Below are 19,230 nucleotides of genomic sequence, written 5' to 3' on the forward strand. Positions count from 1 at the left end.
CATGTTTTAAAAATGTTTTTAAAACAGTTGGATATTCAAAGTTTCATTTGATTGTGCTTTCGGGAGGACAGCAAGAAACTTTTAAGGACATTAAATGGATTATAAACACTCCTGCAGAAGAATGGGCTTGACGACCTGAATGCTGTTTACTTATTCAATGCTTTATGTTCCTAAGTGGTACAAAGAAGCGAGGTTACACAATGGGTGAATGCACTTCCTTTTAATTTACAAGTACTTAGTGCTTAAAACGTTTTGGTATACAAGGGACTGAAAAATTGATACCATATCCAAAATGTCAGATAATGCATTTAAAATTCACGAGCATTTGAACACAGTATGACCTAGCTTGAATGCTTTTGGGACAGTTATCAGAATTCAACTCTTAAGGAAAAACAAATCATTCTGATGCATTTAGACAAGTTATTTCATTGTGTACAATCCTACCTATTTTATGGCACTATTTGTAGTCTTGTTTCCATCGTGTACCTGTGTAGAATGTGATCTTTAAAACTTCCATAAAAGCAAATTAGCAATGATTAATTTTGTTACATAGCTTCCATTGCCCCTTCCTTGCTTCCAACAGAACCAGGCTAGTATAATATTACAAACTGCTTATTTCATTTCTTGAGAGTCACTTATCATGTGAACAGTTTTAATGTCTGGGAAGATATTTCAACTGGCCCTCACAAGTAACTTAAACTAATTTGTTTCTGAGTTCCTTTTGGTAAACGAGTATGTTAACTTTACGTATATATTTAACTGCTGATGAACACTGAATTTCTATAACCATAAAAAGGTATTAGGCTCAATCTGTTCCTTAATGATAGCACAAGCCAGCCTACCTGTCTTCCCTTTCTAAAAATATATCAAAAAAAGTCTCTTGAATTCATTCTTTCACATTGTCCACCTCAAGGGTCTTCCCTGGTTATTTAATCCACAAGCCTGTTACTCTTTGGGTAAAAAACTTGCAGCTGACTTCCTTTCTTCCTCCTCCCTAATTATAAATTGCATTTCCTGGTCTAGAACCACATACCATTAGGAGCAATTTGCTTGCATCAACGTTATCAGTTATCTTGAATTATTAACTCGGAAGACTGGGATTAAAGATCAGTTTAGGCAGTCATTATTCAGTTACCTGCAGTCTTTTATTAATTCCACTTAAAAATGATTTTATGTTGTCCAATTTGATAAACTGTTTCTTGTATTGCTTTACAATTAACTGTGCAATCTGGTCTGAGCAATGTAGCAGTGCATGTGAAGCTATTAAAATATCGTGCAGAGGACAACTTTGTTAAATTTAGGTTAGTTACTGCCCAATGGCTTAGTGAATAAATGTAGCATGTGGCAGGTGGAGGCGGGGGGGGTGGTGGTGGGTGATGGGGAAATGGTTAGTGAGCTACCACTTTGATAGCTCAGCTTTGATCACTGAGCTGCTCTAGTTTATCTGTATTCATCCAAGATAGTTGTGAAGTTGCTATAGTTGGCATTAAGGCCCTCGGCTAAATAGGATTAAAGGGTTTCCACTCCAGTGGTTTCTCCTTTAAATGCCTTAAATTCTCTAAATGTGTGAATGACAGGTGAGGTCAAAAGTGGGCTTGGCCACAATCACTTGTATGTTTGAAAAACCTGTCAACATTTGCTATCTAGGCTGAGACATGAATGGGGGATGTTTCGGTGTGACACCAGAAAACTGCCAACATCAAAATTGGAGTTTTATTCCCATTTAATATACCAAAATTGGAGTTTTATTCCCATTTAATATACTGGGTTGTGAGCACAAAATTCACCAATTGTTTTTAATGAAAAGGTGCAGATGACTCGTATACAAAATTCTCTTGATTATGGAGTGTAACTTGATTCCATGTGCCGTGTTCACTGCCTCAATGTAACATAATTGCTGACCTCGTTACTGTTAGTAAAACAACTGTCTATAATCATTTTACTTCAAAAAAAAATTTCTCTCAAATTGTGCAGTGATTTACAATTTTTCTTATTTTCACAGTGCCAAGCACAGGGCATTATGGTAACAGTGGCAGTGCCGAAGTTATTTTATCCTGGTGGTGCCTGGTGATGGCATTATCCTGCCTGGTCAGCATATACTAGCAGAGGAGGAAATGTGCAAACCACAGTGAACATAAAGAACGATGAAGAAGTTCAAGAGTCTCTTCCAAGTGCTGGGAACTGGATACAATCTGGTACAGTTCATTCATGGAAAAGTGTGAGAATCAATCAGCAGTACAAACACAGGGATGTGAACCTTTCCAAGGATTACTGATTCTGTAAATGTCTAAATTATGTTCTTTTCAGGTTATCATCAAGCTCTAACATTGAACTCATTGTCCTCTATCAAGCTTTGTAGGCTATGGAAGTTACTTTTCGAGAACATGTATTATAATATCTTGCATATGAGCTGCAATGCTTCACAAAGTAGGTTAACCCCATCCAAGGTGCTGAATACATGCAAGAAAGATATGGCACTTGCATGAGATTTTGTAGCCTATAATATGATTTAATCTTCATCATTGTATCATAGCATCACAGGGCATTCAGTGAAAATGGGCCTCTTGCATCTAGTTCCAAAGTTTTAACAGAAATGTTTAAAAATCGAAATCAAGGAAGCTCATTCCTATGATGATTGAACAGGCTGGCAACAAGAGAAGCATCCATCTCAAATAATCATTCGTCAAAATATTAGAACAAATGCCACAGGAATACCCTTTAACACCCTTCAGCTTTCTTCTAAAATTCCATGCAGTTCTAAAATAATTTAACTGAAGAAAATGAGAAATAGGTCAATCATCTATCACACCTACCCACTCTTTTATTTTTCCCTTTCACCTCCCTCTTACACACACTTGAAGTGACAATTCAGATCAGGGGATCTCATTTAAATAAATGGTATTTACTTTCTTTTTAATGATTATTTTGTTCCATGCCCCCTCCCATTGTAATTTTGGAATAAAGAGGAAAAAAATGAAAATACTTGAAATATGAAATAATAACACAATCTGTTTTTAGAAATAAACAGCAACTGAAAGAGAGGAGAAAGAGAGGAAGGCAGATTAACATTTCTGGTGGGAACCTCCATCGGAACTGGTCTATTCTGATGGAAAATTCCAAAACAAACTCTTTCTTTTTCAGCTGGTGACAACCATTGACTGTTTTATTGCATGGTAGAATAAAATAGCACACAAGGCATGATTATTTTTCACTCTTGTTCTGTATTTGATGGTTGACCTGTTTATCCTCCCAGTTTAGAATACAGGTGGGTTCATCCTGGCTGGCTGATTTTGTAGCTTTGCTACCCATTGTGTGGACTGTCTCTTTAATAGCATTTCTATCTATAGGCTGTGACTTGTATGAAGCTGCAGCACATAATAACCACACTGTCTATATATAAGAGTTAACAAGAAATTATTCTTATTATTTTTAAGTTCGAGCTTATCCTGGGGCCAGGAGAAAGTAAGAATGAAGCCTCCAATTTACATGTTACAAGAACTCTACCATTCACTCATTTGACAGGTGGCTGTGCATCTAGTTGCAACAAAAAAAGTCAACTCTAGGTTTCAATGCTTCAAACAAATCTGTGCCAAATCCTGTATCCATTACACATGCATGGCACAACTTCAATAGTAATAGTGTTCTTGGTAGGATCTATGTTCAATTCGCATCTTCAGCACTGAAGCACACAACATATTAAGATATTAATTTACTCCAAGAACATTTTTGCCTACAAAAAACCTGGAATAAGGATGAAAGAAAATCAAATGTTGCTTTAATTAAGAACAAAAACAACTCGTAATTATACAATTGTACATGGTTTGTAAGATCTGAGGTTTACAGGAGCTAGAACAGCAAAGTAGTGTTCAGGAAGGAATACCTTTATAAATATTCTCCACTTACAATCTTAATTTATTAAAGTGGAACAGTCTTTATTCAAATGTTTATTTTTATTTTGATTTGCTTGGTAAATATTGAGACATGATGATACAGTCCACTAGAAATAGTATCATTTGTTTGTAATGCCAACATGAGGAAAATGATATACTGAAGTTCTTCCCCCAATCCAATGATCAGGCCACCTCTTCAGTGCATTAACTTAATGAAGGAGCATTTGGCAAACCTTTTGTTACTTGTGGAGGAGGGAGTGAAGCCAAAAAGCTGTGCATCATTTTCAATCATGGTGACCTCAAGTGCAAGCAGTGATACATTTCTGATGCAGTTTATATAAAGTCATGTGTTTGGCAATTTTGTTTTCGTTTCCAAACATGTTTTGTGAAGATTGTGCCTGTTTATGTTTGTGTATGTGTTATGGTTCTACATGATGAATTTAGTTGACTAACTGTAATGATGCAAATGGTGAAATAGTTTATAACTGCCCTAAGACAAAGGTGTACAGCAGATCAAATTCACTCTTTTTCCTAGGAAAATTCCTTCAGTCATCCCAGATATGATACCAACTTTAAACTTCAATGAGATACTGTTGCCACTGGAATTTGAAATGCTGGATGTGTGAAATATTCATACCAGGTTCACTCAAACTACGAAAACATACAAAGGTACTATTGTCCTTCCAAAACTACATGAAATAATACATTTATGGTTTAAAAATAAAGCAGAAATAGACCAGAACAATGAAGAAAATACAGTGATGTAATTAGTTAATGTTTGTTCACTAACATAATACAGGAAAAAAAAACACATGGGTCAATATGTGTAACTGATCTCATTTGTGGTGGAAGCAATTTGTGGTGATTAAAGGGAATCACCAGTCAGTATTAGCTCATCAGTAAAATAATCTGCAATCTTTAATATTTCACCTTAACCTTATACACCTCAAAATGCTCTGTCCAGACACGATCCAAGTTTGGAGGGACAAAATTTATAATTATACTGTTGTGTGTATATCATAGTACGAATGAGCCTGGTATGAATATTTTACAAATCAAGCATAACCCGTCACTGAAATTATAGTGACACCACTTAGCATCTCTGAAATATAAAGCTGGTATCATATCTGGACCAATTAGAGATTTTTTTTCAGAATAAAGGTCTTTCTTAATATTTTGGGAGATGACCTGACAATGTCTTGAGTTCTGCTGCCTGCCTGGGCTGCATGTAGTGAATTGTGATGTGGAAAATAACATTTACAACAATAAGGCAGATTTTACTTTCTTAATGAAATTTCAACAGTGCTGTCAAATCTCATCCTTCTCTTGTGAGATTCTCCTTCTTCACTTACAATCCATCCACTTTAATATGTGAAATGTTTACAGAAAATGTGTGCCATGCATCAGAAAATAGATTGCAAATAAGCGAACATATGTAACAAGATGGTGAGTAAAATAGTTGCTAAAAACAGCGATTTGCTTGTTTTCTAGACAAATGGATTTTACAGTAAAGATTAAAACACTGATATATACAGTACCTCTTATTTTCTAAATATTATGCTCCAATAGTTTTGTATTCTATTTTAAATTAAATGATGGAGAATTATTGATGGTGCAATACAGGTGATTGGGCTGCAGTCAACCTCTTTCACTGTAGAACTAAAGCTGAGGTCTTTGTTTTGATCCCTAAGCTGTGCTCCGTTAGTTGAGCTCAGTCAGACCAATAATTGGGATGTTACAGTTGGTTTCTACATGCTTAAGGTAGGCAAGGTACGAAGCAGCCATGGTTCATGATTGTTCTCCCCTAATCCCTACTGCAAAGTATGCATCTGTGGATGTTGGATGCGGACAAGATCAGTGTTTGGTCTCTTGTATCCTATGATCCAATAGCTTGCTAGTGCTGTCATGATTCCTGTAAAGATTGACCACTGAGGGAAGGAGGCTACAGCACCACTGGAATTGTAACCCACTGTGGCGTAGGTCTTCTTGACTTTGTGAGATAGTGTAAGACAAGTGACAGTGCGTCAGCAGCCAGTTTCTAATCTCCTGAATTTATTTTCATTGAATTCCATCTCACATATCACCTGTTTTACACTATTGCACAAAGGTGTGATTCAGCACCTTCTGAAGAGAAGGGAAGTAAATTGGAGAGGGAGGAAGTGTAGCTATGAACTGACAGATTTGTAGTGTTCTTTGATAATATAGCCTGTTCCAGCTGTTGTGCCTAACACGCACTCTACTCTTAAAGAATCCGCGGAATCCAATTGGTGAAAAGTATATCAATATTTTATTCACACACTAAATCATCATGTACAAGCTCTCACTACTTGTACAGTATCAAAACTCATCAAAGTACAAGCTCTCACTGCTTGTACATTATACTACCTGTCAAGACACGAGGTGATCAGTCTCGGACTTGCGGCTGCTCTTCTATTCTCTGAGCCCCTGGCTCAGGGTATCTTCTCGAGTGTTCTTCCCCGGGGTTCTCGTGCCTTCCCTAGTTTCAGTCGGGTTAAATCTTGTTTCTAAGACCCGCCCCTCTTACTTACTCATAGGGGTCTAGTATAATGACATAATGATAATTCCTTATTTGGCTCAGTGAGCACCTGTTCAACACTTCAGTTTCCCATTGTCTATTTTGAGTTTAATCATATCTGGTGTTCATGATGACTCCCTTTATCTGCTACGTGCAAGGACTGTGTCTGGGATCCCCCTCAACATCTTTTGTATAATCATATCTACAATTCCTCGGCTATCTGTGTGCTGTGCCCCTTTCTACTCATCCCGCTTCAACACACTGTTCATTGTTGTGTTACTGGCGCCTTTGTTTTAATTAAGTTCTTATGTGTTTTTGCTATATGTGTTTTACTGGGTCTACAGTCCCCCCCCCCACCACCTCTTTGATCCTGCAGGGCTATGCCCAAGGGATCACACTCTCATGTCTCTTAGGTAGTACACTTGTGCAATTACAATTTCATTTTCAAAGCAAAAGCTTAAGCTGTGTAATGTTAAAGAAAGCACAATTTAAACATCACTATTACATAATCAATTGTGCGAACATAATACAGTCGCAATTTCATTCTTAGAGTACATTGATCATTCATTAGCTCATTTTAAGTATATATGAATAGGTTATACAATGACCCTCATGTTACATAACTAATTATCTATCCCTTTATAGAGCAAGTTCGAACACTGATTGCCCTTAAGATAGCTGTCCAACCTGTGTTCATACATCCTCTCACATTGCCTAATTAATTTCTTAAGTTGCCAAATTAAGTATGTCACATATAACACCATGATACCCAAAACCACTATCAGGACATGGGAGATAATTCTAAATCAGGGGTGTATCTGCACATTTGACCCCCAGTTCCATAAGTCCTCCCACCAGGTAGAATCGTTTATCTCGTCAATCTCATCTTGTAGCTTCTTCGACTGTTGTTCCAGATTGTAGTACACTACAGCAATGGCTTCTAGCTGCTGTCTCTCTTTACCCAAGCGCGTGGGCAATGGCTGAATAGTATATTCGTATTCCTGGAGGTAATTTGTCAAGTCCTCCTTAATACTTTCTGTCACAGTTATCATTTCTGTCTTTCAGTTATGTATGTCTACCAGCTCCATCTTTCCTACTGTGGTTGGTATTTGTGGGTTGAAACAAAACGTACTGTTGCTCACGTCCGGTTACGTCCATACTGGTACTCCTTCGCCGTGGTGGTTAAGCAATATCTCCCCTTTCCCATATAGGCGACGTGGGTTAGCCCTGACAATGCTTTGCTGGTTTCCATGTTGCAATTTGCTGTGGCATTAAATCCACATTTTGATTCTGCTGTTTTATATATAGCATTAGGACATATGACCACCTGGTTTTCCAGACTACACTCAGACAATGTTATTCCAATTATCTCTTTTCCAATTTCCACAACATAGGGTAAAATATCACAGTATTTTATGTAATCTTTTCCCTTTATCACCCCTATATTTTCTACTTCATATAATTGCATCCCTAACTTCTCTCTCAGAATTACAGGTATTCCCAATACTACTCCAATACTCATAGATCTTGTACTTACACACTCCTGACCCTTCCATACCTTCACAAGTTTTCTGAGTTGGCACCTGGTAATTTTATCATTTGTCTGACTAGCTAATTACTCCAACTGGGTGTCATTTATCCAAACTGGTACCTGTCCCGCATCAATTTGCCTCAGATTTTCCTTCATTTGTTCTAACATCCGCGAACCATATGTACTTCAAACACTTTCATTATTTGAAATGTCGTGGACCTCCTTTACCTTTTCTATTATATCATTAATAGTGTGAGCATGACCTTCCAGTACTCTCACCAGTCCTGTCACTGCATTTGTCAGATCCTGTCCTACTTTAGCTACACCACTCTGTGCCTTTTTCTCCTCTTTCAAAATATCCTTTACTAGCTGGTTGAGAGTTCTAACCTTCTGGTACATGCTTTCCAAATCTATAGTATTGACAATTGAAGTTCCCGTATTAAAGACTGTGGCTGCGTCGTTCACTAAACTACGTTTACGTTTCTTTCCCTTTATTATTCCCTCATCACCAAATTTCTGTCTCAGCAATTGTTGTACCTTGTACAACTCTCGGGTCTTCTCAGGGCACCAGTCAGGTAGCTGGATATCTGAGATATTCAATATTACCGGTACCAACTCAAGCTGTATATTATCAAATACAATTTTATTAGTTTGGCACCAGACAGGTAGCTGGATATCTGAGATATTCAATATTACCGGTACTAACTCAAGCTGTATATTATCAAATACAATTTTATTAGTTTTTATTATCGCAAGTCCATTTTCTGGTCCTGCAGTTAAGGCAGGGCAAGGGAGATCAGTCACTTGTGGCTGCTGGGTTGTAACCTTACTCGTTGGTAATTCGGATGTGGGGGTAACCATGGGGGTTGGTGCTTCTTGTCCGTTTAATCTCACAATCTGGAATAGGAACTGTCCTTTTTTATTTCTCCAAATACAATAGAGCCAATAACCCCTATCTTTTTGTGGTTTCACACATATTGATCGGTTTCTACAGTCTTTATCACGCTGCCATACAGGGAACTCGGGGCCCCCTGGTGGGTCCCTTTCGGGCATTTGACACAGACCCACTATCCAATAGTAACATTTACAAGAAAGACCCACCGCAATTTGTCCCTGAGCCTGGGACTTCCATCCTCCTGTACATGTAATCCATGCCCTGTCTGCCTAATCCCGTCCTCCACTGCAGAGGAACCATCAACAAAAACATTTTGAGTGTTGGTTTGATTGCAGGCTCCTTCCCTGTACACCCCCACAATGATTTTAACACAAAAAGTCCCTGGAGGGCCTTTGCTGTCAAAACCTGACACACCAGGTAGATTAAATTGTCCACTAAAATAAAAGTAAAATACTGCGGATGCTGGAAATCTGAAATAAAAACAAGAAATGCTGGAAATACTCAGCAGATTAAATTGAGGATTGTCTGTACTCACATCTGCTCTATCTCATGCTTTCCCTGTGTTATCACAACTTCAAAATAAGAAAATTTTTCTTTCAATATCTGTACCTTTCTCGGGTTAACTTTCACTCCGACCTTCCAAAGGAGTTGAAGGAGCTCCTCCAGTAGGTCATCCACATATTGGATCAAACATTCTGATCGGGAGAAAGGACTTAACCTTTTTGCCAACCGCTGGGTTGAGCACTACCTAGAACTGTACTCCAGGCAGAATGTTGTCACTGAGACCGCCCTCAATGCAGCCCAGTCTCTGCCAGTCATGGATGAGCTGGACGTACAGCCAACAAAATCGGAACTCGGTGATGCTATTGATTCTCTAGCCAGCGGGAAAAGCCCCTGGGAAGGATGGCATTACCCCTGAAATAATCAAGAATGCTAAGCCTGCCATACTGTCAGCACTCTACGAACTGCTTTGCCTGTGCTGGGACGAGGGAGCAGTACCTCAGGACATGCGCGATGCCAATATCATCACCCTCTATAAAAACAAAGGTGACCCCGGTGACTGCAACAACTACCGTGGAATCTCCCTGCTCAGCATAGTGGGGAAAGTCTTCGCTCGAGTCGCTTTAAACAGGCTCCAGAAGCTGGACGAGCGTGTCTACCCTGAGGCACAATGTGGCTTTCGAGCAGAGCGATTGACCATTGACATGCTATTCTCCCTTCGTCAGCTACAGGAGAAATGCCGTGAACAACAGATGCCCCTCTACGTCGCTTTCATTGATCTCACCAAAGCCTTTGACCTCGTCAGCAGACGTAGTCTCTTCAGACTACTAGAAAAGATTGGATGTCCATCAAAGCTACTAAATATCATCATCTCATTCCATGACAACATGAAAGGTACAATTCAGCATAGCGGTGCCTCCTCAGACCCCTTTCCTATCCTGAGTGGCGTGAAACAGGGCTGTATTCTCGCACCTACACTGTTTGGGATCTTCTTCTCCCTGCTGCTCTCACATGCGTTCAAGTCTTCAGAAGAAGGAATTTTCCTCCACACAAGATCAGGTGGCAGGTTGTTCAACCTTGCCCGCCTAAGAGCGAAGACCAAAGTACGGAAAGTCCTCATCAGGGAACTGCTCTTTGCTGACGATGCTGCATTAACATCTCACACTGAAGAGCGTCTGCAGAGTCATCGACAGGTTTGAGGCTGCCTGCAACGAATTTGGCCTAACCATCAGCCTCAAGAAAACAAACATCATGGGACAGGACGTCAGAAATGCTCCATCCATCAATATCGGCAACCACGCTCTGGAAGTGGTTCAAGAGTTCACCTAACTAGGCTCAACTATCACCAGTAACCTGTCTCTCGATGCAGAAATCAACAAGCGCATGGGAAGGGCTTCCACTGCTATGTCCAGACTGGCCAAGAGAGTGTGGGAAAATGGCGCACTGACACGGAACACAAAAGTCCGAGTCTATCAAGCCTGTGTCCTCAGTACCTTGCTCTACGGCAGCGAGGCCTGGACAACGTATGTCAGCCAAGAGCGACGTCTCAATTCATTCCATCTTCACTGCCTCCGGAGAATCCTTGGCATCAGGTGGCAGGACCGCATCTCCAACACAGAAGTCCTCGAGGCGGCCAACATACCCAGCTTATACACACAACTGAGTCAGCGGCGCTTGAGATGGCTTGGCCATGTGAGCCGCATGGAAGATGGCAGGATCCCCAAGGACACATTGTACAGCGAGCTCGCCACTGGTATCAGACCTACCGGCTGTCCATGTCTCCGCTTTAAAGACTTCTGCAAATGCGACATGAAGTCCTGTAACATTAATCACAAGTTGTGGGAGTCAGTTGCCAGCGATCGCCAGAGCTGGCGGGCAGCCATAAAGGCGGGGCTAAAGTGTGGCGAGTCGAAGAGACTTAGCAGTTGGCAGGAAAAAAGACAGAAGCCCAAGGGGAGAGCCAACTGTGTAACAGCCCTGACAACCAATTTTTTCTGCAGCACCTGTGGAAGAGTCTGTCACTCTAGTATTGGCCTTTATAGCCACTCCAACCACTGCTCCACAAACCACTGACCACCTCCAGGCACTTACCCATTGTGTCCCGAGACAAGGAGGTCAAAGAAGAAGAGGTGGAATATTGACGGACTATTATGAAATCCCTGGGAGCGATACGTCCTGTTGTCCCTGGAATGCAAACGCAAATTTATATTGACACTCTTGTGCCAGCAGTATGGACCAGAACCCATTGCTAATATCCAACACAGCAAACCACTTAGACTGTTTTGTTTTTTATTTTCTGAAACTTTGATTGTCCTCTTAAATATCAGATACATTTCCCTTTGAGTGCTTTAAATGACCACTCATATCAATTAAATGTTGTTTATTGATTCCAATTTCTTATGCCCAGACTTCGTGGTATTGCATTTTTTTTACATTAAAGACAAAAGTGCTTGCAACTATCTCTCCTTCCCAAGCACTTTGTCTCATTGATAAAGATGCTGTGACATTTGATGTCTGCAATTAAGTTCTTAAATTCTTAAAGCTGATGGATCTCTTGCTGTGGCATCAGTTCTCATGTGGCCTTGGAACCTACCGTCACCTGCTTAAAAAAAACAGAAAGAATCCATTGTGGCTCTGCCCCTGAGCCCAATGGGTTAATTTGTCCCATTATATCTGTCAATTTAGAAATTTAAGATTTAACAATGTCCAATATCTATAAATTTTACTCTCAGCAATGCAAAAATTGTGTGCTGGAGAAAATGGAAAAACGATAGCTGCAGCAGGGTTAATTTCTTTGTTTGTCTCCAAGGGGGCGGAGCCAAACATTCTCGGCTGCGTCACTTTACATAACCTTTTTTTCAGATTGAAAAGAACTACGCTCCATTTTAGACTTTTTTTTCAATCCTTTTGGCATCCTTCGGGTTTGAAAACAACAAAATAATTAGTAACATTATTAACTTCAAAGGAAAGCATCTCCATCAGAAAAGACATCATTTTAGATTAAATTGCAATTGTTTCCAAACTTTTAGCATCTTTTGTAAGAGGTTTCTAATGCAAGGAATTTTTTATAATGAAGATGATTCCAAATTCCAATTCACTGCAATAAATATTTAAAAATCAAAACTGCCAATGTTATACGAACGAGTCTTATGTCTGGAATTAAAGACTCTCCCAAAACTTGATATAATAAACTTGAAAGTTCATTGTGACCACAAATGAAATTTCCAATTTTTCAACTTAACAGGTCAGTTAATCTTAATAGTATAAACTTAACTCAGACTTATTAACTTATAATACTTATTAACTAAACACAGAACAGAATAGCACGTGCTTTTTTTTAAAGATAGGTAAATTACGTCATTTTTCTTGTTCTTTCTTCAGGCGCCTTTTCAAATGACTGTAATAAAACGAAAAACTAAAGAAAAAGTTATTTAACATACTTATAACAAAAGATTTAACACCAGCTTCTTAAAGAAACTTTAAACAGACAGCATCTTTCCTATATCTCCTTTGTTTATCCTGCTCTCCCTTAAACCAATATCCAATTCCTGACATTTGCTACTTAAAACAGTCAGTAAAACATGTCTTTAATTTAAACTCGAAAAAAAACTAGAACAGATTTTAAACTGGAACTCCAATTAAAGCAGTGTTTTAAACTTCAAATTGGATTTCTGCCAAACATCTTCAGACCTTCAAGGCTGAAGCTTAGTTCTTAGAAAATTGTTGATTGCCTTTTCACAGTTGCAAAACCAACTTTTAAAATAAAAAAAAACTTTAACTTAAAATATAATTCAATTTTATATCCCATTCCTGGGTGCACAATCTTAAATTGAAATGAATACACTCAACAATCACTTTTCACACTTATTCAGTTCCAAACAACTTAGAAAATTGATTCCTGTAATGGGTTCGGAATTCAAAATACCAAAATCTCTGTCAAATTCCCTGTCCCGATGCCAAGGAACACACAGGTTCAACTAATTCACAACCAAAACATGACTCAAGGTTCGCACAAAATTCTTCTTCTTTGGCCTCCTTATCTCGAGAGACAATGGGTAAGCGCCTGGAGGTGGTCAGTGGTGTGTGGAGCAGCGCCTGGAGTGCTATAAAGGCCAATTCTAGAGTGACAGGCTCTTCCACAGGTGCTGCAGAAAAATTTGATTGTCGGGGCTGTTACACAGTTGGCACTTCCCTTGCGCATCTGTCTTTTTTCCTGCCAACTGCTAAGTCTCTTCGACTCGCCACACTTTAGCCCCGCCTTTATGGCTGATAGACACATGTAAAAATAGAAAAAGTAACAGACTCATTCTTTCAACATCAAGGCCAGACAACAAAGAGTAAACGACGGTTAGTTCCACAGAACACAGGCTACAAATCCCAAGGACATTCATTTCATTCATGGAAGCTTCCAACATTCACATATTCGAATCAAAAGTAACTTGTTTTTACTCACTTGAAATTTCACTAAAACATAGTCTTTTTCTGTCACTCTGGCATAAACTTTGCCGTGGAGCCCTCTGGCCTTATCTGCCAAGTTGGCCCAATTAAAATCATCATTGTCATCATCCTCCCTATCCACAAAAGTGCATAATATGCCCCTCTGTGCTGAGAGTTGAGACTGTAGTTTACTTGTCTCCTCCTGACATTTGGTATGATCCGCTGACTGGTACACCCGCTCCTTCTGTAAACGGTGCAGAACCGTCATTGCGGTCGGTAAGTCAGAGCATTTCTGTTCCGCTCTTGTGAGCTGTTCCTTTGCCTTGTTCGCTTCCCTCTCAGCCTTACTGAGACTGTACTCAGCCTTTTCAGCAAGAGACTGGAATTGATTTAAATGAACTACCTGTGCTGAACAAACTGTTTCTGCCTTCAGGGCCCAATCATGCCCTTCATTCTTTTCTTTTTCTGACTTTTGCAACTCCTGCTTCAACCTTTCAACTTCACTCTGCACCACCTGTGCTGCACTAACTGACTCTGCCTTCAGGGCCCTATCAGGTGCCCGTTTGGCTTGGTGGGTACGTGCATCCTCCCAATGCTGTACCCCAACGGACCCCTTGCCCATGTACTGTTTAACTGCAAACTCTATCCACGAGGGCCACTTGCCCTTCAAATATTTCTGGAGTTCCAACTCCCACTCTGGCATGGCCAGGGCCATAATTACTCAAAGGTTCACCAATCCGATCTGTCAGACTCGTAACTTTGTTTATAAATTAGTTCAAACTCAAAATAACTTGAAATAGCACTACAACTGAGTCCCTGTTCGGGCACCAATTATGTTGTGCCGAACAAGCACTTACTCTTAACGAATCCGCGGAATCCGATTGGTGAAAGGTATATCAATATTTTATTCACACACTAAATCATCATGTACAAGCTCTCACTACTTGTACAGTATCAAAACTCATCAAAGTACAAGCTCTCACTGCTTGTACAGTATACTACCCGTCAAGACATGAGGTGATCAGTCTCGGACTTGCGGCTGCTCTTCTATTCTCTGAGCCCCTGGCTCAGGGTATCTTCTTGAGTGTTCTTCCCCGGGGTTCTCGTGCCTTTCCTAGTTTCAGTCAGGGGTTAAATCTTGTTTCTAAGACCCGCCCCTCTTACTTACTCATAGGGGTCTGGTATAATGACATAATGATAATTCCTTATTTGGCTCAGTGAGAACCTGTTCAACACTTCAGTTTCCCATTGTCTATTTTGAGTTTAATCATATCTGGTGTCCATGACGACTCCCTTTATCTGCTACGTGCAAGGACTGTGTCTGGGATCCCCCTCAACATCTTTTCTATAATCATATCTACAATTCCTCGTCTATCTGTGTGCTGTGCCCCTTTCTACTCATCCCGCTTCAACACACTGTTCATTGTTGTGCTACTGGCCCCTTTATTTTAATTAAGTTCTTATGTGTTTTTGCTATATGTGTTTTACTGGGTCTACACAGCACTAGCATCATATTCAACCAGTATTGGAGAAGCTGGAATTTATATAATTTCACCCACAGAATGTTACAATCTCTTTGTCATAAACCTTCTTACAGGAGTGTTGGTATTTAACTCCAAACATGAGTTTGAACTTATACACAAAGGTGTTAATATGATAGAAGGAAATTGTGTCCAATATTTACAGCATACTATTTTTAGGCAGTGTTACTCAGAGTCTATCATGTTTACAGTTCAGATTGTTTCATTTGATGTCACATATTTTTACTTGTTTTAAATGATAGATCAGAACTTAGACAACTGTGAAAAGAATAAACTGGTAAACAGTAGCCTAAAACATTTTTTTAAACTAGAATAACAATCCCATGAATAGCAATCAATTTGTTGCTTATGGTAACAATAAGGATAGAATTGCAACAACTACTAAATTAAACTATAGGCTTGAGATGAATGAAGTCCCTGGCTCGGGGCTGGTCAACCATGTATCAAGCTGGAGGCTAATGCAATGACTAGAATTAGGTTGCCTGAGGTCTGGGTTGGTGTGTTCATAGGAGGAGGTAAACATTATTCCCACTTCCTATGAGCAAACCATCCCAAATTATAACCAGACCAATCATAATGGAAGATGAAGCAGATTGTGCCAATTCATTTAGTCCCAGTGTCCCCACAGAGTGGCTTGGAGATGCAGTGGGGCTGTGGCAATCCTAAATGTTTACATGGTTCACCATTTTTCAAAAAATGATACCAACCCTGGAGAACTTGTTCTGACGAAGTTGCAAGAATTACATAATTCTTTTCTGATTAGGCAATTGTTGCAACCTGCAGATGCAGTCAGTTCTAGTTAGTACTCTCATCTTGAATCTCATGATTGGTATACAGTAGAGAATAATAAATATTTAATACCTGACTCTAGAGATACACTGGCAGACCTAGGAGATGGTGCAGTGGGTTGTATTCAGCTTTGATCCTAGCTACAGCTATTGTATCTTGCGACTAAATGGATCACAGAAGGCGAATTAGACTGAGCTTGGTCTTTTTTGTCTACAAGTTCGTATGTTCCTAAAAACAGGTGACTTTAAATGATTGGTGTTCACCTGGCTCATTTTGAATAAGATTAAAATAATGACATTGGTTTCTCATCTACCACATTGAAAGAAAGGAAATCTTCTATGGTCATCAAAAGCTTGGGTCTAACATCAGGACCAGTAAAAAGCACCAACTTCAAGTTAAAATTGATTCTGAATGCTCTCATAGGACTAGAACGCCAATTTATAAAACAGATGAGCAAAGTGGTTTAAGCACTTATCTTGTACACTCAGAAAGCCCAATGCTGCTATTATGGGAGCAACATGAGGATTGTTCCATAGCAGTGATTTAAATGAAAGGCTCAGGTCAATGTGAAAGAAACTGCAGATATCCCTCAGACTCCTTAGAGTAGCTCAGCCTAATGAGTAGCCTCAGCAGTTGCAAGGCAAACTGCCTTTAAATTTTCTGCCGTCAGGTCCCCATACACTCATTTAGTAAATGGCTGTTGTGGTTACTGATCCATGAGCATGATGGTCCAAAGTTTGATCAGCCAGTATGGGTTGAGTATTATCTGGGGTGCTATTAGGGGCATTATCTTTGGCCTTAACACCATTAGTCTGTGAAGGGGAGAGTTATTCATTGTCGCTGGGTCAAAATACTGGAACTCCCTACTTAACAGCACTGTGGGAGTACCTTCACCACACAGACTGCAGTGATTCAAGAAGGTGGCTCACTGCCACCTTCTCAAGGACACTAGGGATGGGCAATAAATGTTGATTTTGCTAGCAATGCCTATATCCAAAGAGAAAAACAAAGAAATCCCTAAGGTTTCTACTCCAGATCACTCCAGTGATCCCTGTCAGATAGGGAAGGGGTGTGTAGGCATTGCCTGAAGACATTATCAGCCTCAGTTGTGATGATCCAATCGATTGAATAACCTGCAGTTACTCACTATGTAGACTGATTAAGAACAATAGCTATTTGAACAAGGTGCCTGACTGCACAAGTGGATCTATAAAATATGGGTATGGCAAGTTACATCATCTATAAGCCTTTATCCTTGGCAAGCTGGGATATGCACCTTTACCTTGGTTGAATACCTTCAAACAGTGGGCCAGAATTTGCTGGAAACTTGCTTCCTAGTAATGGTGCATCAGTGATATTTGCCATTATTCCAACATAGAAGTTAGGCCATTATTTATACTGCATCATAACTTCCTGGGCCCTTTTCAATGTTCTGCCAAGCCCCTCACCTAAACTAAGAAAAGTTCATTATCATTGCTCTGTACATCATTGCAGTCAATGGAGGTGACAAATCTGGATTTACATCTGTTTTCTTGCCATAACCACATAGCTGAAAATAATAGCAAAATACTGCGGATGCTGGAAATCTGAAACAAAAACAAGAAATGCTGGAATCACTCGATTCCAGTTCCGAAGAAGGGTCACTGACCCGAAACGTTAACTCTGCTTCTCTTTCCACAGATGCTGCCAGACCTGCTGAGTGATTCCAGCATTTCTTGTTTTTGTTGTAGCTGAAAATAATGGTGTGGGTGACCTGATATTGATGTGATTTATGGCACTCACATGACTCTCAGCCTGGAAGGAAAACAAGGAGACCATTAAAGCTGTGGAGCCTCATCCCAGCAGTCTGGAAGCTGATCTCAGATTTTTTCTTCTTCTAATGCTCTCAGTCCTGCTAGTGTCTGAAGGCGCTTTCAGGATTCCCCACTAACCCTGCCAACCCCAACAAGTTAAGAAGGGATAAAAGCAAAATACTGCGGATGCTGGAAATCTGAAATAAAAACAAGAAATGCCGGAACCACTCAGCTGGTCTGGCAGCATCTGTGGAAAGAGAAGCAGAGTTAACGTTTCGGGTCAGTGACTGTTCCGAAGAAGGGTCACTGATCCGAAACGTTAACTCTGCTTCTCTTTCCACAGATGCTGCCAGACCAGCTGAGTGGTTCCAGCATTTCTTGTTTTTATTTAAGTTAAGAAAGGAAAAGGATTGCGATGACCTGTTCACTGGGCATTCTCCTGCTCTTGATTATCATGGACAACCTGGAGGAGAAGCAGAGGGAGGAACCACAGCGTTTAAAGCTGGAGACACCTTCGAAGGAGCTGTGTGGTCCTCAAACTTTGCTTCATCAAGGAAGAAGTTGACTCTGATGTCCTCGGGACTTGTGTGAGGTTTAGCTGGGTTTGATATAGGATATGAGGCAAAGACACAAAGGCCAGAAGTTTACGTTCTCCGCTCAAGGTGGCTGAGGCAGTGGGGGTGCGTAAAATTGAGTGGGAGGTGGGGTGTGCCGCTTCTGTCGCCTTCCTGCCCCTGCTGCAATTTTAGTAGCGGCGGGGTAGGTGGCAAACAGCCTGCCCACCCCAGGCCAATTAAGGTCCTTAAGTGGCCAATTAATTGCCACTTAAGGGTCTCCTCCCACTGCCACTGGTATACTACCATCAGTGGGTGGGAGTTTCAGTAGCTCAGAAGACCACCCAGTAAAACCTGGCAGCCTCCTTGTGGGCTGTGGGGGGCCCTCCTGATTGGGCATCCTCTGCTCGTTGGAGGGCTCCCCTGTGGCACCAGCCGGCCCCACTGGACCACCTCCTCCCACCCACCCCCTGCCTCGCCAGGGCACAGCCGATTGTCCCCAGCGAGGCCCCACACACTTACCTGTATTCCGGGGCCTCATCCATGTTGCCAGTCCTGGCTGGGTGCCCGCGCTCTGATTGGCCAGTAGCTCTTGTAGGCTCTTGTAGGACGTCCTGCCTCACAGGGCCAGAACTCCCGCCCGAGGCCAATTAAGGGCTTGAGCCACGTATAATTCCTCCAGTGTCTGCAGCAGCTGAACACAAAGTCTTCTCCTCTATTCTGTCCTGGTTTCACTTTTTCTTTCCTAGCATGTGTGTTCTAC

At 40.6% G+C, this 19,230-nt stretch overlaps 1 protein-coding gene across 2 annotated transcripts in view; it reads left to right on the plus strand.

The window, feature by feature from the left end:
- negr1 (neuronal growth regulator 1) overlaps positions 1 to 19,230 on the plus strand; it is a 751,054-nt gene that overhangs the window by 691,802 nt on the left and 40,022 nt on the right. Inside the window, exon 7 of one of the 2 annotated variants that reach the window (XR_010975514.1) lies at positions 2,003 to 2,195. Coding sequence is in view for 1 of the 2 variants with exons in the window: in XM_068037244.1 (XP_067893345.1) it covers positions 2,003 to 2,103 (101 nt within the window). In the remaining variant the exon portion in view is untranslated. Of the gene's footprint in view, positions 1 to 2,002; positions 5,437 to 19,230 lie in introns of those variants that run through there. The other variant, XM_068037244.1, reaches the window with a different exon arrangement.

The sequence above is a fragment of the Heterodontus francisci genome, chromosome 8, assembly GCF_036365525.1.
Source record: "Heterodontus francisci isolate sHetFra1 chromosome 8, sHetFra1.hap1, whole genome shotgun sequence".
Taxonomy (NCBI): domain Eukaryota; kingdom Metazoa; phylum Chordata; class Chondrichthyes; order Heterodontiformes; family Heterodontidae; genus Heterodontus; species Heterodontus francisci.